A 24,376-nucleotide genomic window follows, 5' to 3' on the forward strand; every position below is an offset into this window, starting at 1 on the left:
CCAACCTGAAAACCGAGATATCTAGTCGCGGGATCCATCTGAAACCCAAAAACCTCCCCCACTGTGAGCGGGCCCCTGGGTCTGTGAGAATACCAACTGATTTGTTCCAGTTGATTTTCGCACCGGCTGCCGAACAGAAGACCTCTAAGGCCAGCCTCACCCTCTCCAGCGTCATCTCATCATCCTGAACATACAGCACCGTGTCATCTGCATACTCCGAGTCCAGGAGCTCAGTGTCCTCCCTGATGGGAAGGCGAACACCCCGAATCCCTATCGTCCTAGCTCGAAGATAGTGCGTCATTGCCTCGGCGAAGAAGAGAAACAGGTAAGGAGCAAGTGGGCAACCCTGATGCACTGATCTCTCCAAACGAAATCGCTCTCCCATCCTGCCGCCGATGATGACCCTGCTGGAAGCTGTCCTGTATAACGCTGAGATACCCTGAATCCATCCCACTGGGAATCCAAGTCTCTCCAAAGTACCCTCCAGGAAGGACCAGTCCACTCGATCGTAAGCCTTCTCAAAGTCGAGAAGTAGGATGGCTAAGTGAAGCCCGCTGTGCTGAGCCCACTCCGTCGCCTCTAAGAAGGTGAAGACATTATCAAGAATACTGCGATCGTGGACAAAGCCTGTCTGAGTGTCATGGATGAGGTCAGGAAGTAGTGGCCGAACTCTGGCGCTGATCATTTTGGCAAGGATTTTGTAGGCAGTGGTGAGGAGAGTGATCGGGCGCCACTGACGGATCTCCTGCCGATCTCCCCCCTTCGGGATGAGGCAGATCAATCCCGAAGAGAGGCTCTCTGGCATATGTCCGCTGCTGAAAATCTTCTGGAGAGCTGCAAGGAGGGGCTGATCGATCTGATCCCAGAATGAAGTGAAGAAAGCTCTAGAGAGCCCATCCTCACCAGGGCATTTTTGCCCATCGATAGCCATCAAAGCCTCCTGCATCTCGACGGTGGTGAACGGGGGCATCAGCGTCGTCTGCATGCTGGGCTAAACAAGGGCCGGAGTGTGCCTCCACACCTCCTCGTGGGAACGTCTGGTACGGGGGGCAAGCTGCTCCTGCTGGAAAAGAGTCCTGTAGAAGTCGGTAGCCAACCCCATGACCTCCTCCTGGTCGGTAGTGATGTGACCCTCCGTTGTCCTTAGACTCCGGATCTAGTCTCCCGCCGCCCTCTGACCATGTGTCCTCAAGAACTCTCTGCTCATCTTGTCTCCCTTCCTAGCCCAGTAGGAAAGGGAGGCGTGATAAGAAAACTCCGAGCGAAGGAGAGTCTCCTCAAGAAGGGCTCTGGCTCAAAGGGCCTGGTTACGAAGCTCCTCCGAACCTGGAGCTGCCTGCTGGAGCCGCTGAATGGAGGCGAGGTCCCTACGAAGAGCTCTCTCTCTGCCCCACCACTCCTGACGAACCTGAAGGGATGCTAGCTAGCAAATCTGGCTGGACTCCTGCAGGGCCTGAGCCACCGTCTCTACCAGATCCTCGCACTCGCCCCAATCTCTGTCCCAAAGGCTACCGATACAACTGCGCACCTCCTCCCTAGAAAAGATGGAATCAGGAATCCTGCACGAACGGGGGGCAAGGGACTGAGCTCCCGAGTCTAGTGTCAAAAGCACTGGCGCGTGGTCGGAGGAGCATCGTCCCTGGCACTACACCCACCTGACCACCTTTGCCGATGGCCCAATCACTGACATAAAATCTGTCCAATCTCTCCAGGAGTCTGCCCCCTTCCCTGCGGAAACCCCACGAGAAGTCCAAGCTCCCTTGCCATCGGCGAAAGGATGGGTCTCTCCAGCTGTCCCTCCCTCCTATCGCAAAGAGAAAGGAGTCCCAAGCGGTCTGCTCTGCCTGAGCTATGCCTGTAAACTCTGGTCCTCTGCCCTGCTGGTCCTCCATGGTCTCAAGATTGTTGAAGTCACCTCCAACAATCCACGAATCCATGTCTGGGAGAAGCTCTGTAAGTGTCCTCTAGAAGGTGGCTCTGCGTCGGAGATCTGTGGGTGCATAAATGTTGAGGACTCCTATTCTGGAGCCCTCCAACTCTAGGCCAATCCACAGCGCACGGCCTGGGATCAACGTACCATGGTCAAAAACTCCCTGGGTAATTGACTCGCAGAGGGACGTGCAGACACCGCCACTCCTCCCCTGTTCACCGATCGAGGGCTCCCAATAAGTGTGAGATCGCCTAGGGAGGATCTTCCCGCAACTACTGGTATGAGCCACTGAAAGCTTATGCTCCTGGAGCAGGAGCATATCCAAGCGACCAATCACTGCTGGTTGAAGTTCCCGTCTCAAGATAAGCTTCCTAGGACCACGGCTGCCAGAAGAATGAAACCCGTTCACATTCCAGGAAACAAAGTGTAAGCTCATGGCGAGGACTGGTAGGCTGCGAACAACTGTCTGCTCGCGGCCGAGGTCGATGAAGAGGGTGGTTGTTCGGAATGAAGGCGCAGATGCTTCTGTGAGGGTTTTGAGGGGGAGGCGGGGTCATCCTGCCCGTTCTTCAAAACTTTTAGCAAAGGCGTGAGGCCTTTGGTGCCATGGACGAACGCTTTCTCGAGCCAGCTTGAGATCTCTGAGGTTGTCATCCCATAGAAGGTGCGAAGTTTCTGTGCTGTCCAGACTCTGACATCCTGTGGGAGGAGCCAAGGCAGAGGGGGCCTGAGGATCACAATCAACTTGAAACGCTTGGCGACGCATCGCCACCGCAGGCGCACGTCACCCTCGGACCACTGGGTCTCGAGAAGCTGTCCACCCGTCGGGCCTATCCAGGAGCTAATCTGAGCGTGTGTCTGCTCTCTGAGAGCCTCCCAGATCGAGTCGTCTGTCCAACTCTCGGTGCCGTCGCTGAGAAAAGTGAAGGCAAAGCTGGGTCCATCCCTCGGGGCCAAGGCTGCGATCTTCCCATCCGCCCCTTTGTGGAGCAGGAAGATACTGATGTCAAGGCAAGCTGGGAAGTTCCCGAGGTCGGCCACATCCAAGTAATCCCAGGGACCGGACCTGTAGAAGTCGCGAGGGAGCTCTTTCTCCTGGAGCTGAGGCCCGCCAGAATCTGCAACTGAGGGGGTCGGGCTAGCAGACAAGGAAGGCTGCTCCTGGGGTGGTGCAGTCTCGGGGTGCCCTACCAGTGAGGAGGGGGGAGGAAGGTGCGGGGTAGGAGACACTGACTCCACTGAAGCGACTAGCAGGGGGGACGGAAATGGGAGAGTAGGAGCTGCACGCGGCTGAGATACCACCGGTGAAGCTGACGCTGCGGGAGAGCTGAGAGGGGCGGGGGGGGGGATGGGGCTGGGGCTGGGGCTGAATGGGAAGAGGCGGGGGTTGAGGCTGAGGGGCGGTAGAAGGGGACTGCGGCTGGGGTAGGGGCTGGGGCTGGGTGAGGGGGGGCTGGGGATAGGGAGAAAGGGGGACCTGAAGCTGCAGGGGGCGGGTAACAGACGAAGAAGAAGCTCTCCCTAGACCTTGGGCAGCTGCCTGTCAGGTCTCTAAGGCACTGCTGCAGGCTGGGTATCCTGTGCCTCCTTGCCTTTGTCAGAAGTCTTCTTATTCTTTCCCCTTTTCCTTCTGACCTCGGTCCAGCCACCAACCACCTCTGGACTGGACTCCTGCTGCCTCTGCTTTGCCTGGCGTGGCTGCCTGGGGGGGGAGGGGGCTACGGGGGAGGGGGCGGGGGGGGGCCGAGAGGGGCTGGAGAAGCGTGGACAAGCAGCAGCCAGGTGCCCAAAGCCATGACAACGCAGGCACTGGCTTGGCTGTCCTGTGACCACCATGCTTTGAGTAATGCTGCCAGCATCTGTCACAACCTCGATCTCTGCAGGGAGGGACGCAGGATCTACCACAGCCACACGGACTCTGGGAGCTCCTGCCGCAGCAGCTGCGTCAACAAAAGTGTCATGCATCACCCAACCAAAGTGGGAACCCAGGTCCCTGACTATCGGTCGCAACTTAGCAGCAAGGCCTGGAAATACTAGCGTCACTTGGTGGCGAGGTATGCGGAAACGAGCATCAAAGTCCGCTGCGCTGAATCCTTGGTACCAAGGGACTATCATGATGATCTTTCCATCCACAGATGTGGGGGAACTAGCAATCAGGTTGCTCGCAGTGGAGAGTTTGAGCCAGAAGATGCCCCTTCCCATAAGGGCCACCTCCTCGATGTGGCTATCCTCTAGCATAAGGGTGGATTGTAGCCAATCCCTGATGGCTGGCCTAGAGGGAGAGTGTCCAATGACTCTACCATAAACTGAAGTGTGGGCAAAGTCATTGGTAGCCTGTTTTACCAGGGAAGACTACTGCTCTGTCAGAATCACGCGGTAGGCTACTGGAGAGGGGGGCTCCGGCTGGGCCTCCGGTTCCGGGCAGGGAGCCGCCATACCGCAGAGACAAACTGCGCGAACTTTAACGAGGAAGAGGCTGCCACCGAAAAGGAGAGCTAGACGAGAGGTGGAGCCTGGGGGTGGATGAGGGAACGAGGCTCACAACGAGGCGACTCCTACAACCGAGCAAGGCCAAGCCAGGGGGAGATGTCGTCGAGGCAGCAAACGGGTTGCCACTCGAACTGCAGCGAGCTGGGATCCTCGAACACCTGGGCGAAGCAACGAGCAGTTGGGCGGGCTTCGAGCAACTGGACGGGGAGGCACCTGAGCTACGAGCAGGCGGCGGCGGCAGCGACGTGCTGAAGGAGACTCTGAGCGCGGCGAGGCCCTGAACGGGGGGGGAGAGGCAGCTTGTGCGAGCTCGATCAGGAGATGGCGACGGAGAGGGAGAAGCAAATGTGCGCGAGGGGCGGGGGTTGGGGGGGAGAGAAGAGGCGATGGCGAGGCGACGGGCGGAAGAGGGAGACAGGGGGAGGTAGACGCAATGGCGAGGAGGAGGAGGGCTCGCAGGAGCTGTTACACACAAGCACTTCTTGAAGCCCTTACCAGGAGCTGTACTTGTCTAGTGTCAAATCAATCAAGTATCAAGCTACAACCTCTTTGGTCTACATGTGAGTACTCTCATTTTTGTTGATTGCTCTAGTCATTTCATTTCCATTTCATTATGTCTCCTTTTGAGTATCATTTCCTCTCTCCTTAGCCTACCCTCTCTCTCTCCCTCTCTCCACCATGTTCCTTCATGTGGTATCAGAGCCTCCCTTCCTACCTTCCCCTTCTTCTTGCTCTATCTAGAGGATGAGAGAAGCCCGCAAATGGAAGCTCCCCTCTCCTCTAAGGTAGAGCCTCCCTTCCCTTAGCCTCGTGATGGTTCATCGCCATCAAGTACTCGAGTGTCCTAGTGATTGCTCGTGGTCCTCGTTTGTGAGTTCAGCTCACTCCCGCATCAGTTCGTGGTTCTCCCTCAGCATTGGCGGACATTCCTCGTCTGTTGGTTGCCAGAAACTTGTTTTGGAGCAGTCCAGTGGCTGTTTTTTGACCTTTTGAGGTCCGATTTCGATGTTTTTTGACATTTTGGCACTGCCCAAACATAAATGACCGTACAGCTTTATAGATGCCTATACGGACCTCTGCAGGTCGATGTGCGACAGTGCCAGGAGTCCGTACAACTTGTCAGAAGGCGATTCCGAGTAGTTTTAGGCTGTGTTTTGGCATTTTTTGCTCAGATCTAGACTCCTATGACCTCCAACAGTGATTTGAGCTTCCCGAGCTTACCCACAAGTCATTTCGAGTGTACCGACACAACTCCGGTACATTGACTTGAGGCTTCCGACAGCGGGGAACACTCTTTTCACACCTTGTCATCTCCGACATTGCGACATTGCGGTGTTTGACCGTCCCGAACAATCAAATATCATTTCTTTGATCTCGGTACACTTCGGTGACTGCTTCGATTGGTGCACCATCTCTGCTACTTATTGCCTCTCCAAATGCACATGAACCATTGAGCTAAGCTGTCCTCACTTTGCTCCCGATTCGTAGGTGCCCCCGATTTGTTGGTGCTCACGAATCTGATTTGAGCTGCCCATGATTTGCATCTTCAACTGGGCAGCTCCCTTGAGCACTTTCGCTCATTTTTTTGAGCCTCTTCTGTGCATTCGGTGACTGTTCGATCGGCACATTGAGAGTCATGACGTGATCTCCCTTGGTAGCTGCTCCTATGGCCTTCATCAACACATGATTCGAGGGCATTCTCGCCTGGTTCTTCACCGACATACCTATTTGCATCAGGATATGCACACTCTTGTGCGGTAGCTACTTCGGGCTCATGGGTTCTCTGCCCTTGCTATGCATCAAATGAATGAAATCTTTTATATTTTTTATATGTTTGAGTTAAAGGCTCTCTGCCTTGAGTAGTCCTTCTAAAATGAGTCAATAAAGGTCCTCTGCCTTGGATTATCCTCCTTAAATGATGTATTTCTTTTATGGTGTGTGACTCCATGTTTCTAGTTAGTCCCTGGAGTCAAGAGGGGGATGTACTGTAGGAGCCATGTATTGGCATTGATAGGGTCTAGTTATCAGGCTTGGTTTATGAGTTCCAGGATGTTGGTGCTTTGGTCTTCTAGATCTCTGAGTTGTTCATGCATCCATGCTGAGACATGAGCCTCTGAGTCATGTTTGGGACGTAAAGCCATGTGAGTGCTCAGTCTGACCTCTGAACCATGCTCAGACTTCAGCCTCAGAGTTAGCATGAGAGCCATGTCTAGTTCATACATTGCACAAATTAGTAGATACCATCATTGTCATGTTCTGTCCTTGGTTCCATTCCAGTAGTCTCTCACCTTGCCTTCATGGGGGGATGTTAGAATATGAAGCCAAGTTGAGTCAGTTTGGTGTGTTCTAGTGTGAGTTCTAGTCTAGTGTGTCCTATGGATGCCACGTGTCATATTGGGAGTTATCTCATATGCTTAGGTGTTCATATGTGTGTGTGTGTGCTCTTATATTAGAGCTGTACTTGTCTAGTGTCAAATCAATCAAGTATCAAGCTACAAGCTCTTTGGTCTACATGTGAATACTCTCATTTTTGTTCATTGCTCTAGTCATTTCATTTCCATTTCATTATGTCTCCTTTTGAGTTTCACTTCCTCTCTCCCTAGCCTACCCTCTCTCTCTCCCTCTCTCGACCATGCTCCTTTAGACCTAATGTAAGGAGTTATAACCCTCTTAACTGACAATGTAATTAAAGCATGAGCCTGTGCATCTCTGCCATCCCATCTTGCCCATTCCTGACTGGCGACATAATAGCATAGTGCTAGAAGTTGAAGAATCAATTGCATTGCCACCACCCATAGTGTCAGGTGTAGTGGCAGGACTTGTGATGGAGGTCTAACCTCAAAGCTTGCAATAATACTTGGCAACCAACACATGATGCATCATGTAGGACCACATGGTGTAGTTTGTGCTGCCTAACTTACCTTGAGGTGCAGGCATTCCAACACATCATTTCTTGCCATATTAACCGTAAAAGTATGCAAATCAAACCCCAAAGTTGGTTGAATCAAATGACTGTACGATGAATTGGAGCTGCGGACCGGGCTGGAATGATGGACTGAGATGATCAGTAGATTTAGGATCAGAATGTGCTCTGATACCACTGTTGGATGCAGGGAAGCTGACATACACAGATTCATAATTGAATAAAGTGAAAGTACAAGTGAAGGAATAGGTAAACCTAGTGTAGGACTAGGTAGGACTAAAAGTCATGTAGTTATACTCTGATTAACTGGCCTAATTGTCCCAAATTAACTAGTACAAATTGCTAAGGTCTAGATCTAACACATAGTAAGCGTCTATCATAGACTGCATCATGCAATTGGCAAATTAGAAGTCCTTGTTCTATTTGAAGAAAGGCACGGCCTTTACCAGTTTCGTTGTTGATATTAGTTCAGCAAGATACATGACTCTATTATGTACTCAACAAATTGGGCCACATGTTGTTTTGTTATTATAGGATTACATCACATTCAGCTACATTATACATATAAGTTGGAGTATCTGCAACTGCATATCAAGACATCCGACACTGCTCATCCATGGTTTGGTTGTCCATTTTGAGAGATCACCTATTACTGTGCACCACAATGACTTTTTCTTAGATTGCCTTAGTACGTGGTTAAGGGTTGTATAAACGTCATCATGCTTAACTGCGTAGGCTTGTTCTGCATTGCACACATGTCCCCTAAAATCCTCCTCAACCACACTGCCTCGCAAGAAGCAAAGCATGCTGATTTGTACTCAGCCTCGGTAGAAGAAAGAGCAACTGTGGGTTGCTTCTTGCTGACCCATGACACAGCTCCAGATCCAAGTGAGAAATAGTAACCTGTCACTGACCTCCTACTGTCCACGTCTCCTGCCCAATCCGAGTCACAGAATCCGGTCAAGATGTTGCCCTTGGTATAAGTGATGCCATAATCAAGTGTGCCTTTGATGTATTTCAGCACCCACATCCCCGCCCTCCAATGGTTCTCCCGGGGCTTATTGGAAAACCTGCTTGGTACACCAGTCGCAAAGCTGATGTCCGGCCGCGTGTTGCACAAGTAAATCAAACTACCCACAAGCCTTTATTACTTTGCTTCATCCACTAGTGGTGATGAATCCTCATTTGAGAGCTTCACGTCAACCTCCATAGGGGTGCCAATTGTCTTGCACTCAGCCATGCCAAATGCCTTCAGTATCTCTCCAGCATACTTCAGCTGTGAGATGATCTGTTTTGGCTCTTGCCAAAATTCAATCCCCAAACAGAAATGCATCAGTCCGAGGTTTGTCATTTCAAACTCTCTTCCTAGCAAATGCTTTGTCTGTGAGATCTTCTCTTCATGGTTCCCTGTTATGACAAGGTCTTCCACATAAAGGACCACGATCATACACCTGCCTCCTTCTCTAAAGATATAAAAATTTGCATCAGATCGGCTCCTCCTGAACCTGTTTTGCAAAAAGTAGGCATCAATCCACTGGTACCACGCTCATGGGGCCTATTTCAGCCCATAAAGTGCCTTCTTCAGTTTATAGACTTTACCTTCTGAACCGAGGATCACAAAACCTGGTGGTTGTTCCACGTATACGTCCTCCTTGAGATCCCCATTCAGAAAGGTAGATTTTACATCCATCTGAAACACGGGCCAACTTCCCTGGGCAGCTAAAGCCAAAACACTATGAATTGTGGTTAGCTGTGGGAGTAAAAGTATCCTGATAATCAAAACCATGTACCTTTTGATATTGTTAATGTTCTCGAATGGCTCTTGGTTATTCTTTTTTTTTTTGCGAAAAGGGGGAGGGGAGGGGGGCAAAGTAATCGAGTCGGCAGTATTCGAGCTGTTTTGGAGTCATAGAAAAGGATACTAAAAAAAAGGTAAAAGGAGAGGCAGAGCGCTCTTATTATTCTATTATTTTGAAATTCGGCTTTGCTTTTGCCATCCTCAGGGAAAAGGTGGTTGCATCGCTTCTTGCTGCTGGTGCTGATCCCGGTGCTCTCACAGATCCTACTCCTACAGATCCAACAGGACGCATTGCAGCTGATCTGGCTGGAAGGAGTGGGCATGGTGGCCTTGCTGGCTACCTTGCTGAGGCATCCTTGACCAGCCACCTCTCCTCTCTGAATTTACATAAGAATGAAGTGGCTAATGTGTCTACAGTAGTGGTTGAAGATAAGGCTGTTGAAGTTCTTTCAGAAAAAAACAGCGTATGTGCAAGTTCTGGCATGACAGAGGATCAGCTTTCCTTGAAAGACACCCTTGCTGCTGTCCGGAATGCAGCTCAGGCAGCAGCACGCATACAGGTGGCTTTCCGTGCATATTCTTTCAGAAAGAGGCAAGAAAGCTTAGATGGAAACGAGGAGGATGCTCGGGCTTTTGCTGCTGTACAGGCAATTCAAAGAGCTGCTGGTGGACAGCCTGAGAAGCTGAACCTTGCAGCGACACAGATCCAGTGCAAGTACCGAGGTTGGAAGGGTCGTAAGGAATTTCTTTGCTTAAAGCAGCATGTGGTTAAAATTCAAGTAAGTCTGGTTTTTTTGGGGGGTGGGGAATTTCATCTTCTCTTCATCTCTCTCTAGTCTACTGAAACCTCTAGTTACAAATGTGATGTGTGTCTTTTCAAGATCAATGTAGCATCATTGTTTTTTCAATTAAAAATATACCTCCAAGTCGATTAAATGTTCAAGTTGAAAACAAGCCCGTCAAATGGTATATAGAGTTAAGGTGGCATCGTGGAAGTCCAACAGGGGCCACACTAGAGAAACTCTTTCTCATGCATATATATAACTCTTGGGATGGCATGAGATTCCAAGAATAATCCAAGTAGTACGATATAAGTAGGCCACCCTCTTATCTAAATAATTCCATTTCCACAAGGCCGAGAGTCTTACAACTAATGAGCTTTATATTATAGACAATAGAAAATGGATATATTAATGGTATGCAGCAGCTCATGATGTCTTGCTTCGAATTAATCAAAGATTTACGTTGAAAATGAGCACATCTGACAGCGTATAGAGTTAAGGTCACACCATTTGAGTTGACAAGGTAGCTCATGTAACTCTTGGGGTGGTGTGGCATTCTAAAAAGAATTCCATCTTTGGTTGGCAAAAACTCATATGCTAACTGAAATTAAAAAGTGGGGCAAGTATCTCCCATATGAAAAGGATCTTCATGAAGGTCCTTGAATATCAGGTTTGGAAAGCTTACTAATCCTTCGGGTAAAATGGAAGATGGATAACAAATAATTTGAAGAACCACTAAAATAGGTTGTTTTGCCTATGTTTTGATTATCAAGGGCTGATCAATGTTACCATGAAACATAAATATCATATGCATGGTCTGGTGAAAATTGCTCGATGGGGCTATGATTCAAGGTTATATGGATGGTCAGAAATGTACCTATTAGGCATTCCAAAGAAGTAGTAAAAGTGTGTGGAGAAAGAAAGAAAGAAAGAAAGCTTTTTTAACGTCTGCGGGAGACCGAAATGATATGTGGAAACCAAGAAAATAATTGGAACTAGAATCCAGTATGAGGGCCTAAAGCACCTTGAATTCTACTGAATCACTCCTATTAGACTTCCATAGCCTTGGGTACTTGGGTGTCCTTGGGTTTGTCACACTATGCCTCAATAGAGTATACTTGCCTTTGATGGAGGATATCCTTCATATGTCAATATCATCTATTCCATGTTCATTATCATCATGCGCTTCCAGCAGTGTAACCTAAGCACGTATGTGGACACGTGACTCCTTAAGCTCGTTACCAAGCACAAAGAGGGATGCTATTTGGTTCTTTTCTTGTGTGTGTGTGTGTGTGTGTGAGAGAGAGAGAGAGAGAGAGAGAGAGAGAGAGAGAAAGAAAGAAAGAAAGTGTATTATTGTCCACTAAAGGCAAAAATGGGCCCATGGGACATCAAGAACTCTGCATATAAGATAGCACAAAATCAACGTGCCACAAAGAAGAGGCATCGTCGAATATCATCTAACTGCTACGCAATACAATGCAAGTGAAAGTACCTAATGTCAAATCTGAGCCTAAAGACAAAGTAAACTAGATGCAAGAAAACCGCCCCTGGGTGCAAAATGGGGGGATGAGTACAATATGCCAATGCAAAGATACAAGTCCAGGTGTCACGGAGTCTGAGAACCAAAATAATACTGGAAATCCTGTCCATCGACTCTGCCTCCTGCTATGAGAGTACAACTCTGAGCAAAGGTGAGGTGAGCGGCTGGTGGGGCGAGATCTCCATGAGTAAGTCTCTTCCGAAAAGCTGCCATCATCCTGGATCGTCTGGAGATGAAGCGGCGAGTACATCCCCTATGTAACAAGATCCTGCGGCATCTACAAACCATCTCATATGTACATCCATAGGGTGGAGGCATGTGTCCTGTGTGAGCTCTGACCTCCTCATGCTCCTCCTGGTCTCTGTCCTCTGGTATAGCGTGTGCCTGAGCTCTATCAGGCTGGGCTCTATCACGCTCCGGTCTGTGCTGATGGTCTCTGAGGTAGTGTCGTCGAAGCATAGTGGCCTCCCTGACATAAAGAGCTAGGCAATGCTGATCCTCGTAGTCCATCACTCGTGAGAGAGGTCCAAAGCCATCCGTGAAGAGACAGTGGAATCTACCTCTGAGCTCATAATATAGCGGGCATCTGCAAATGAAGTGCTCCTCTGACTCCACCTCTCCCATGGTGCAACAAGGGCAGATCCTGGTCTCTCCCTGGTCGCCGTCCATCCTCCATGCGTCGCATCCTACCAGCCTCTATCTCGAGCTGATACGAAGAGACTCTAAGCTGGCCAAGGGCAATCCTCAATGAGTGGGACATGTGGATACCTGTATAGCCTAGTGGAATGACAAACCCATCCTCTGAGATCCGAAGGAAGTGGTCACGATATGTGGCCATCTTCGTCGGAAGCTGCGTGGGATAAATCCAAGTGCGATACGTATGAAGCTGCAGCAAGTCTGCTCTCGTGACCTGGCTAAGCTCGTGGCGAGTCAACTCGAGATGAGGGGCATCCATGCTGTATCGGAAGGGAGGCAGTCTATCCATGTCTAGTCCAAGAGATGTGAGCCCACCTAGTGAGTCTGAAGTACCAGCAGTATCGGGCCCCAGATCGTGCCAACTCCATAGAAGATGCAAGTGCTAACCATGGCAACCGAGCTCTGCCTGCTACTGAGTCTCCAAACTCCCTAACCCTGTGCAAATACATGACCGACTGAAACGTTGCATCCAATGCAAGGGGAGTAGCTCCAAACTCTGCTAGCATGATCTCGTGCGGAACTGTAGCCTTGGCCCTAATGAGCCGAGAGAACATGATGATCTGTAACCTCTCTACTCGTCTCCAATCTGCAGCGCCGAGGTCTCCTGCCCAGAAAGGAGCTGCATACATCGCAGTTGGTCTCACCAATGTATCAAAAAGCAAGGATTTCGTATCGGGATGTTGAAAGTGGGACTGAAAACACTGACGCTCAAGATGAGCCAACGAAGCATACCCTTTACTAATCCTATCTCGTGCTGCATATGTCATGGTGAAGACCGGTCCCCTGAAAACTGGCCCCAAATAAGTGTACTCTCTAACAAGCTCAATGGGCTGTCCGTCATAAGTGAAGCAAAACTCATCCGTGCTGTAAATACGATCAGAGGTGTTGAAAACCATAACCTTGGTCTTGCCAAGGTTTACGGTCAACCCCCTGTCCTGGCAAAACCTGTGGTGTGCCTCAATATGTCTCTGGAGGCCCTGAGCAGTAAAGGAAATGAGAACCACATCGTCCGCATACAGGAGGATAGGAATGGAGGATCCTGAGAGAGTAGAGCCCACACCGCCTGTCATTTGTACAAACATCTCTAGCTCATCAATATATAATCCAAAGAGAGTAGGAGAGAGCGGGCAACCCTGCTTCACCCCAATCGTGCTGCATACCTCCTCTGAGAGCCCCTCACGTGTCCGAACCCGACCAGTGACCCTCTCATACAAAGCCATGATAGCCCACTGTATCTCTCCACTGAAGCCCATCTGACGAATCCTCTGAAACAATCTGAATCGCGGAACTGTGTCAAATGCCTTCCTGAAGTCCACGAAGCAACAATAAAGCCATTGCCTTCGTGACTTCGCCTCCTCTACCAGTGCCCTGAGTGTGAGGATGTGGTCAAGTGTCGAATGATCCCTGCGAAATCCAGCCTGCCCTCTGGCTCTGAGTCCTGTCATCTCGGCATGGTCATTTATACGGCTTTCCAAAACTGATGCATAGATCTTGGCCATAACGTGGCCAATCATGATGGTCCTGTAATTCGACGGCTCCATAGGGTCCCCCGACTTGTGGATAGGTACTATGGTATTGCCTAACCAGGACTGTGGTAGGCTTGTACAAACAGACTCATTGAAGAGACGGGAAAGAACAAAATCTAAGGCATCAATCCCATGGATTACATACTCCGCTTGCAATCCATCATGATCCTTAGCTCTCCTGTTCTTCAATCGGTGGACTGCTGCACGGACACTCTCTGGTGTGAAGAGACTAGATGAAGCTGGCCTAGGGGTATGGGATAAATCGATGGCTGGCTGATCTGGAACATCGTATAGAGCTGAAGTATATGCAGACCAGACACGTGGATCTGTGAGGGGACTCTGAGACTTCAAGCGGAGGAATTTTCTATGATAGAGAGAGAGAGAGAGAGAGAGAGAGAGAGAGAGTATGATATGACTTTATTAAAGTCCACGTGAGACCCTTCAGGATCTATGGGACTGGCGATCAGTGTTAATTAATAGTGATCCCTTACATCTAGTGAAATTAGATATTACAATACTTCCTATGTAGTGAGTACATGTGGAGCTAGCTTGTGGGCTAGCTGTAGTACTTTGTTGCAGTGTTCTAAGACTTGTTTTATGTAGCTCCCTAGTTTTTTGCTGGCTGCTCCATCAGATTTTTGCAAGTTATTTCTACAGTCCCCATAACATTCTCTAATGTGTGTGTAAGCTTTACATTTAAGGAGTACATGCTGCTCATTTTCTACCTCCCCTGTGGGGCACATTTTGCACATCCTTTCTTCTCTGGGGTTTCTGGGTCTTGCCCACTTGCCTCTCCACCTCTAGATCATGTGAACTAGTTCTGGTTTTGCAGATTAGATGCCTTTTAAATAGTTATATATCTTCTCCGAGATATTTTTGCATCCCATAGCTGTCCATTGAGTTAGTTTCCTATTTGCAGAACTACATTTTTTGTCCTCACCATAGCTTTTGTAGCATGCGTCACTATCTCCCTAATTTCACATGCATCTTCTGGTATATCAGCAGCTGTTCTGCAAATGATTCCATCCACTTCTTCATCCCCTCCCTGTGCCATCCTATACTTTGCATAGCTTCCATCACCTTGTGTGGTATCCTATTGGTGTCCATCTTCTCAACTTTGTTGAGGTAAGCCATGAATTGACACATTACCTCCCCTTCTAGGGGTATCTGTGACTTAACCCTAACTCCACTATTATAAATTATTCTTTCCTAGTAGACTCTATAGAGTCCTGGTGCCCAAGTTGTGCATTCGTAAAGGATTAATGTTTGCACAAGCATAGTGTATAGGAATCTTCTCATTTCCCAATTCAATGGATGTGATTTCTTGCATATGATGCTTTCAATCCTTCTTTCTCACAATCACATTACAAGCAATAAGTGAATAACTAACTTGGCCTATTTACGTCATAACCTTCTTACTCCAACGTGTTTCAGAAACCTCAATCCGGTAACAATAGGCAAGGCATTCCTTAAACAATACACCTAATATTCTCCTCTCCACGCATGCATTCCATTTGTAGTTGTCTGTGAAATCCAGCCCTAGATATTTATATGTGTTGACTGCTTCCAAGGGCTCTCCTTCAAAAGTGACATCCGCGTGTCTATTACGTGTCCCAATCACCATTATTTTTGTCTTATTTATATTGACCTGCATTCACGAACACCTGTAGAATTCTCTTAATACATCTAAATGTGCTTGCAAGTTCTCCTTGCTCTTTGCGAAGAATACCACGTTGTTGTGTAGATAAGCATTAGCAAAGCGTAGCTTGCTTGCTCTTTGCAAAGAATACCACATTGTTGTGTAGATAAGCAGTGTAGATAAGCACTAGCAAAGCGTAGCCTGCAATTTGCACATCCTCCTTGCTATGTGTTTTCATCCACTCTTCCAAGTCATCGATAGAGAGGTAAAAAAGTGTTGGTAAGAGTAGGCATTCTTGCTTCAGCCCTATATCACTACTTATGACAGCTTTTCTCTTGGAATGTGCTAGCTTTGCTAAAATTGTCTCGTAGAGTCGATATCTGAGCTCTAGAGACACTGGAAGTTTTCCCAGCCTTTCCCACAACTTCCTACATGGAATTGTATCGAACTTTTTTTTGAAATCAACAAAGCAACAATAGACAACCTTTTTCTTATGTTATGCTCCTTCTACTGCAGCTCTTATGGCCACCAAATGATCAAATATCGAGTGTTTTGGATGAAACCCTGCTTGGCATTGTGCTCTGACCCATAGTCACAAGAAATGTTTCGTTTGTTTCGTCGTTTCAACAAGTTTTGTTTCGTTTCGTTTCGGCTTTTCGTACGAAATGGACAGGTTTCGAATTGATACTTAATATAAGGGACAAAAAGATATGTTATATTTAAGTTAGAGTGAACAAAGAGAAATATAAGTCAAGATAATAAAAGGAAATTCAAAACATAAACACCTTGGATTCTAGAACAAACGGGGCAGAAACGCTTATTTTGATTTGGTCGAAACAAAGGTTTCGTTGAGAGCGTTTCGTCCTATTTCGAAACGTTTCGTCTGTTTCGCATTTCGAGGTTTCGAACAAGACGAAACAAGTTTTCATGTGACTATGCTCTGACCCCTTGTTCCCTTGCCCACTCCTTGATTTTTTGCTCAAGGATAGCATCATATAGATTTTCCATTAGGCTACTCACCATGATCGTCTGATAATTCTTTGCCATCTTGCTATAGCCCCCCCCCCCCCCCCCCCCTCCCCCCCCGGATTGGTACAATTCTACTAAGCTGCCATTCTAGAGCCGTATTCATAAGCTTGGTAAGCATTTTCTTTGTCTCCTTGCCTTCTTAGGTCAACGTTTCCGCTACTAGCCCTTGCATGTCTACGCTTTTGCATTATCTAGCTTTTCGGGCCTTTACCCAGGTCGTCCTCAATTATAATTGCATTTGATGATTTGATAGTGTAATTGTGCTTGATTTTCTCTTCCCATGTCTTTCATAAAGGCTTTTGACAAACGGTATCATGTCTCCCCAGTGTGTTTTCCTCTCTTGAGGTTTCCAGTCAAGTATCAGAGCAGTAGAGAAACGACAGCCAGGTATCTTCCCTACAAATCTCCCAATGACAACCTCCCAATGATCTGTAGTCCAATTACCATAAGTAGAAGTCCTCATGTTGACACACATGGATGCTATCATACAAGTCCATGGCTGTTGTTGGCGGAAAAAAGTATGGAGCATAGTCGCCTTCCTTGCAAGTACATGATATCTTATATTGAGGATATTAAGTCCACCATGCATCCTAGGAGAGCACACCATTTCCATCTTCATCAGTCTCAATGCTTTCATAGCAGTTTTTGTCCTCCATAACATCTCCATAGCTTGATACATAAAGGCTGAAATATCTCTGGAGGACCAATGCAGCAAAGGCAAAAAGAACTGGACATAGGACATTACAATGGACTGTACTATTCTGAGCCTGACATGAAGTGACCAAGTAGAAATTTTCCAATATTCCAGTTTATGTTGAAGTCTTTGAAAGATCCATTTTAACTGCTACTTCCTGGTGATATGCCATCCTATAGGATATCCCAAATGTCTGACTACATCTTTGGAATGCACCACCTGACCTGGCCAAAGAATAGAATGCCAGTCACATTGTTTCAGGGGAAGCAATTTAGATTTGTCAAAATTGACATGCAATCCCGCTGCCAATCCATACAATGATAGAGTGGTCATAAGCATGTGAACTTCCCGGGGAGAATTCTGTGGCATAAAGAAGGAATCATCAGCATATGCTTGTGCCAAAAAAGATGCAGTCCCAGGGATTTTAAGACCAGTCATCTGTCCTGTGTTTGTAAGATGATCAAGATACATTAAGAGGGGATGGGTCGCAAGGGCATAGAAGAGTGCACTAAGAGGGCAGCCCTGTCTAACTGATCTACCCAATGTCCATGACCGAGATAGATGACCCCCAAGAATGCACTGAGAAGTAGAGCCAGAATAAAGCTAGTAAACTGCATTTGCTATCTTTGGACCAAAGCCCAACTTTGTCATGATTTGAGAGATAAAATCCCATTGAACAGTGTCAAATGCCTTAGCAATATCTACCTGCAATATGAGCACATCTTGATGCGAGTACTTAGCATATTCAATTGCAGTCAATGCATTGGAGATATTGTGATGGATTTGTCTTCGCGGCACAAACCCATACTGATGAGGATGAAGGCCCGCATTCAGTATCCCGTGAAGCCTATACACAATCATTTTGGCAATGAGTTTGTAAACTACAGGCGTCAAAGTAATAGGCCTCCAATCTGACATATGGTCACACAGATGTTTTTTGGGCACAAGTTTGACTATGCCATGTTTCCAAGAGTGCAGTAACTGATTTTCTTACCAGGCAACATTGATCATTTGCAAGAGGACATCTTTCAAATCATCCCAAAAAGAAATATAAAATTCCACCGTAAGGCCATCCCAACCACGGGACTTGTATTTGCTGAGGTGGAACAATGCATTATCAAGTTCTGTATCAGTAAAAGGTCTCTCCAAGGTAAGAGCATCATCCATTTCCACTATTTCAGAAACATATTGGAGGAATTCAGTCCTTGCATCAGTCATTTGATTTGATGGGGAACCAAGAGCAGAGAACAATTTCTGGAAATAATTTTGGCATTCATCTTGGAGATCAGAGAAAGAGTGCGTCCAAGAGCCATCTAGCTTCCTTACCCTTAGACATGAGTTTTTCTTTCGAGTAGCATGCAGGCCCTGGAAAAAGGCTTTTGATGAGCAGCCCTTATCCATGAGGGGCTTCATTCTTGCTCTAATCTGCCATTTGTGCAATTTCCTCTGATCATTAGCAGTCAATTTAATCCGAGCATCTGAAAGGGAATCATTTTCTGATTCAGAGAGAGGCCTTAAATGTGAAAATTCAGTCAATTGTTGTGCTGTCCTTTTTGCCCATTTAACCTCATTCCTCCATTTAGTCATATGCCATTTCCATACTCCCTAATGACATTCTGTATACGAGAGACAAAGCTGTCCCAAGCATAATCCATGTCCTCCTGGGCATGCAAAGGCAAGGGATGAATGGCAAGTCTGATCATTTGCTGGAAATAGCGATGTCGGAAATAAGCCTGATTAACATGCAATAATCTACTGGAAAGGGGTGGCAAATCATCCAGTGGCATACCAAGGTGCAGATTCATTCATAATGGGGCATGATCTGACAAGCCCAATGAGAAATCTACGAGGAGATGAGGGCTAAAATCTGCATATTGTTGTGGGTAAAACAAATACCATCTATCGAGCCTTGCCCAGTATGTAGTAAGTGCATTATGATGAAAAGTATATCCAGGCACTGATCCTTGGAGAAGCAGCCATAAATCTTCAGCCTGCACAGAAAGAAACATGCTATCCCATTTCTGCCTTTCCAATGATAGCATATGAGATCTTGAAGTGGTGTTATCTCTTGGCAGAGGGGAATTATTAAAATCTCCACAGATGAATGCATTAGATCTCCATGGATATTTGCTTAAAGAATCCCATAAAGAAGCCCTCATGGCAGATATCTGGGAGGCATAGACTGATGCAAACTCAAGAATATCACCATTGACATTACATTGTATGACCATCCATCTGCCACTGCTGTCATTGAAGGCTAACTGAGGCTCCAGTTCATGTCTAACCATTATGCATACACCTGAGTAGGTAGTGGTACCAGCATAGTATATGTCATAACCGCCAAAATAATCATGATGACCAACCTTAGAGTGTTGATTATGCTCTTGCAAACAAACAATATCTGGCTGCATTTTATGTACATAATTCCATAAAAGCCTCCACTTTGAGACATTGCAGAGGCTCTGTACATTGTATGTAAAGCACTTAAGTGTTTGATGCATGAAAGAGGTATATACAGTAAAGTATAAGTATAGAACAAGATGTTAGAGAGGCAAAGCCTCTGCTTGCATGGGCTGCATTCCCTCATGATCCATGAAAGAAATAGCATTCTCCCCTTCTTCAGAATCACATATGGGGATGCCCTTCTTCAAAACCCCCACCCAATTTTGAAGGACAGGAGCTGAAGTAGAAGCCTGTCCTGGTGAGGGAGAAGAAGCATCCCATTGACGAGATTGAAAGGGGCGTTGCTTCAATACAACCACCTTCTTAGGCTGTTGAAAACCATCTTGATCAGTTCCCGCAGATTCCTTCATCTTCTCTTTTTCTTTATCTTTTCCTTTTCCAGCAAGTGATTGCACCTGATTAAATGGTTTGGCATTCTTTGCTCCATTTCTATTTGCTGTCTTAGCTTGCAAATTCTCATTCTTTTCCCGTGTCTGGGGCGACAAGGCATTGGGAGGGGGTTGATGTAGAACCATTGGGCATTCAGAGGCTAGATGCCCAAACTTGTGGCAGGCAAAACAAGCTCCTGCAAACACACCCCATTTCAATTCAAAATACTTTTTTCCCAATTGCACTCCCTCAACTTCCACTGCAATAGAAGGAGGGGTAGGTGTATCAGTGTCCCAAAGAATACAGAACCTGTTACAGTTTCCCATAGGGCGTGGAGGACAAATGACCTGTCCCAAAGAAGCAGCCAGGCCAGGCAATTCTTCATGCATATAATCCGGGAAGTTAACAACCTCAACCCATACAAGACAATGATGTCGTATAAGACTTTGATAATCCTTGTTTGGGGACCAGGGCATAGCATGTACCATCTGCTTCCCGTAAAAGAGGGGAGAAAGCTCAAGTAGCCTCTGCTTGCACAAAGCATCTGATAAATGCACCTCATAAAAGCCTCTAGATGCAAAATACACACACACTTTTTTTGTTTTTTTTGGGTGAAACTCAAAACACACACACACACACACACACACAAAGAAATGGAGAGGACAGTGAAATACATTCACAAGGTGCAGATTATGCTACAAACAGGCTCCTTGCTAGGCTGGGAAGCCAGCTCCTAGAAGTAAAAGACGATAAAGGGAAAGGTTATGCAAGAAGGATGGATGAGGTCAAACTCTGGTCTTTGAGGTGAGAGGAAATCGCTCTCTTCGGGCTATCTTTCGATGGAAACGCTATATAGTAGTTTAAGTTTTGGAGTTATAGGGGGGGAGACACTCACGACAAGTACAGATATTACACGTTGCACATAACACATCATATAAGGCTAGTTGCTCTGCTAAATGAGGGCTCCAAACCCAGCCACACTTGGTTAAGCCCGAACCCAAGAATAGAACCCAAAACTGAGTTTCAAAAGGCATGGATTGTTGACAGTTGAGATATCATAATGAATCATAATGAATTTACACGAGGTCACCAAACCACAATTTAGGTTCATGAGGCTTGATGCTCAGCATGGCCCCAAGCAGAAAGATTTCAACCAGAGACTGGATAGGCCCGACAAGCTCCTGCTACATTTGATGCACCCTTATTGTTACCTCATAAAGTCATGTTGCCTCCACAGGTGTGCCCCATAGGCTTGAGTAGGAGGCGAGAGTAATGGATCTCAAATATGTTCTAGAGGCACTAAAACACCCAGCGGGACCCTAGCCATGCCTGCATGGAACATATATTACTCATGGATGACGACAGAGACACACATGCAGTATACTACTTCTATTTCTAGTTTCAACACTAGATTCCTCTTGATCCCTTACCAAAGGAGTCTTTCTCATGATGTAATTCTTATTTGGAAATTGGTTCTATAGGCCTCTTTGACATTCCACAAGCATTAATTACCTCTCTCTCACGAGAGCAGACTTGCTGCAGCTTCATACGTATCGCACTTGGGTTTATCCCACGCAGCTTCTGGTGAAGATGGCCACATATCGTGACCACTTCCTTCGGATCTCAGAGGATGGATTTGTCATCCCACCAGGCTATACAGGTACCCACATGTCCCACTCACTGAGGATTGCCCTCGGCCAGCTTAGAGTCTCTTCGCATCAGCTCGAGATAGAGGCTGGTAGGATGCGACGCATGGAGGATGGACGGCGACCAGGCCGAGAGACCAGGATCTGCCCTTGTTGCACCATGGGAGAGGTGGAGTCAGAGGAGCACTTCATTTGTAGATGCCCGCTATATTATGAGATCAGAGGTAGATTCCACTGTCTCTTCACGGATGGCTTTGGACCTCTCTCACGAGTGATGGACTACGAGGATCAGCATTGCCTAGCCCTTTATGTCAGGGAGGCCACTATGCTTCGGCGAGACTACCTCAGAGAGCACAGACCGGAGCGTGATAGAGCCCAGCCTCATAGAGCTCAGGCACACGCCAGACCAGAGGACAGAGACCAGGAGGAGCACGAGGACGGCAGAGCCCACACAGGACACATGCCTCCACCATGTGGATGTACATATGAGATGGTTTGTAGACGCCGCAGGATCTTGTTACATAGGGGACGTACTCGCCGCTTCATCTCCAGACGATCCAGGATGATGGCAGCATTTCGGAGGAGACTTACTCATGGAGATCTCGCCCCACCAGCCGCTCACCTCACCTTTGCCCAGATTTGTACTCTCATAGCAGGAGGCAGAGTCGATGGACAGGATTTCCAGTATTATTTTGGTTCTCAGACTCATTGACACCTGGACTTGTATCTTTGCATTGGCATATTGTGCTCATCCCCCCCATTTTGCATCCGGGGGCGGTTTCCGTGCATCTAGTTTACTCTGTATTTAGGCTCAGATTTGACATTATGTACTTTCACTTGCATTATATTGCGTAGCACTTAGATGATATTCGACGATGCCTCTTCTTTGGGGCACGTTGATTTTGTGCTATCTTGTATGCAGAGTTCTTGATGTCCCATGGGCCCATTTTGGCCTCTAGTGGACAATAATACACTTTCTTTCTTTCTTTCTTTCTCTCTCTCTCTCTCTCTCAAGCTCAAGGAGCTTGAAAATAATCATAAAAGCAAAAAAGGAGCATACATGAAAGATGGTAAGGCTGTAATTACAGAAAAAAAAATAAGGGGGGAGGGAAACAAGCATCGGGATTTGAGACCCTCAGGATGAAAGTGTGGAATGTAGGAGAACAGACCTTGGATAAGGTCATCGCACACTGGAAGAGGAAATAGCTGAGGTGGACATACTTATAATTCTGGGAACATGGGAGCATGAGGGAAATGCATCCCCAGAAATTCAAGGATTTTTTAAAACATTACTGTGGAATGCAAAAACACACATAGCAAGAGGAGGATTTGGTGTAAAGCATGCTACATCCAAATGACATGGGAAAAAACAGCAAAAGTTGTAAAAGAAGACCCACATGAACAATATATGTGGATAGAAATAATGGCAAGGGAAGGAATATCAGATTGGCAGTATGCTATTTTGCACCCCCACAATCACCCATCTATAAAAATAATATCTATATATCTTGAGAAGGCCCTTTCATGCATTTAGGGGAGGATATAGAAAGATTCTTTAAAGATAATGCAATCATTCTTGCAATAGATTTTAATGCATGAACAGGATCAAGGTAAGGCATCATAACAACAGAGGGAAGAAACCCCATATGGATGGAGGAATCAAAAGAGAACAATGAAGATAGAAGACCATGTAATCACTGATATGACCAGGATTGTAAAGATGCAAATAAAGCCTAGAAAACAGCAGACACGGCACAGAAAGAAGACAAAACACAAACATATAAACAGATGGTACGGAATAAGAAAAGAATATTTCTCAAGAGCAAGCAGCTTTGACAGTTTTGAGGAGCTGAACAAAATCTTAGAAAGTTCTTTCAGAAATTACATGGTAACAAAACCTTGCAGATTGACATTGCCAAAGCTTTTGATACAATTCAATGGGAGTTCATCTCGCAAACAATGCGATCCTTGGGCTTTGGAATAAAAATGCATCAGGTTATTTATTGGCTCTACAGGGATAGCAATGCTGCTTGTAGTCTTTCTAGAGACATCTCGAAAGAATGGACTCTTCGTAGTTCGGTTCGTCAGGGCTGTCCCCTTAGTGCCTTACTGTATGCTATTGCCACTCATCCTATGCTGCAATACATTGATCATCTAGTGGCTACAGGTTTTCTCCATGGTTTGGAACTGGATGAAAATCGCAGCATGATTGCTCAGGCTTATGCTGATGATTCTTTCTTTACTCCAAGGAATACTCCGCCTGATCTTTCGGCTTTGATGCAAGCTCTTTTAGTTTATGGTTTGGCAGCTGGCCTTCATGTTAACTTTCAAAAGTCTAAGCTGCTCCCATTGCATCTTCATGACTGGCACAGTCTCTTATGGCCAGGGGAGATCATCCCACCTACTAAGTTGGTTTGTCACCTTGGTTATCCTTTGGGCTAGGGACTTACTGGTCGACAACAAATTGATTGGGTTCTAATCAAGCTCCGGAAAAAGCTTGAATATTGAAAATTGGCAACCTGGCCTTTAAATGTTTGCCTCCGAATAGTGCAGTCCATACTTGCTGCATATATTCTATTCTATTTGCCTATGATCATGTTCACCAAGGCAGAGCTTGATTCCTTTAAGCCTGTCATTATGGAGATCTTTTGGCATTCTAAACATGGTAGAAAAAGTCCTAGACTGCTTTCGGTGCATCGAATTTGTTCCCCTAAGATGCATGGTGGTTTGAATATCACTAATATCCAGGTGCACATCCTTGCTCATAGGGGAAAAATGTTGCTGCAATTTCTGAAAGGTGATCAACCCTGGGCTCTCTCACACATATTAGTACTCCTGCTTTTGGTCA

At 46.7% G+C, this 24,376-nt stretch overlaps 1 protein-coding gene across 2 annotated transcripts in view; it reads left to right on the forward strand.

Annotated features, from left to right (window-relative positions):
• Positions 1-24,376, forward strand: part of LOC147902762 (calmodulin-binding transcription activator 3-like) — a 158,371-nt gene that overhangs the window by 107,012 nt on the left and 26,983 nt on the right. For both annotated transcript variants that reach the window (XM_087373763.1, XM_087373764.1), the window contains one exon: positions 9,347-9,920. In XM_087373763.1, coding sequence (XP_087229889.1) covers positions 9,347-9,920 — 574 coding nt within the window. The remainder of the gene's footprint in view (positions 1-9,346; positions 9,921-24,376) is intronic.

The sequence above is a fragment of the Dipteris shenzhenensis genome, chromosome 4 (genome assembly GCF_047967505.1).
Source record: "Dipteris shenzhenensis isolate YYH24624 ecotype China chromosome 4, Dip_SZ_1.0, whole genome shotgun sequence".
Lineage (NCBI taxonomy): Eukaryota > Viridiplantae > Streptophyta > Polypodiopsida > Gleicheniales > Dipteridaceae > Dipteris > Dipteris shenzhenensis.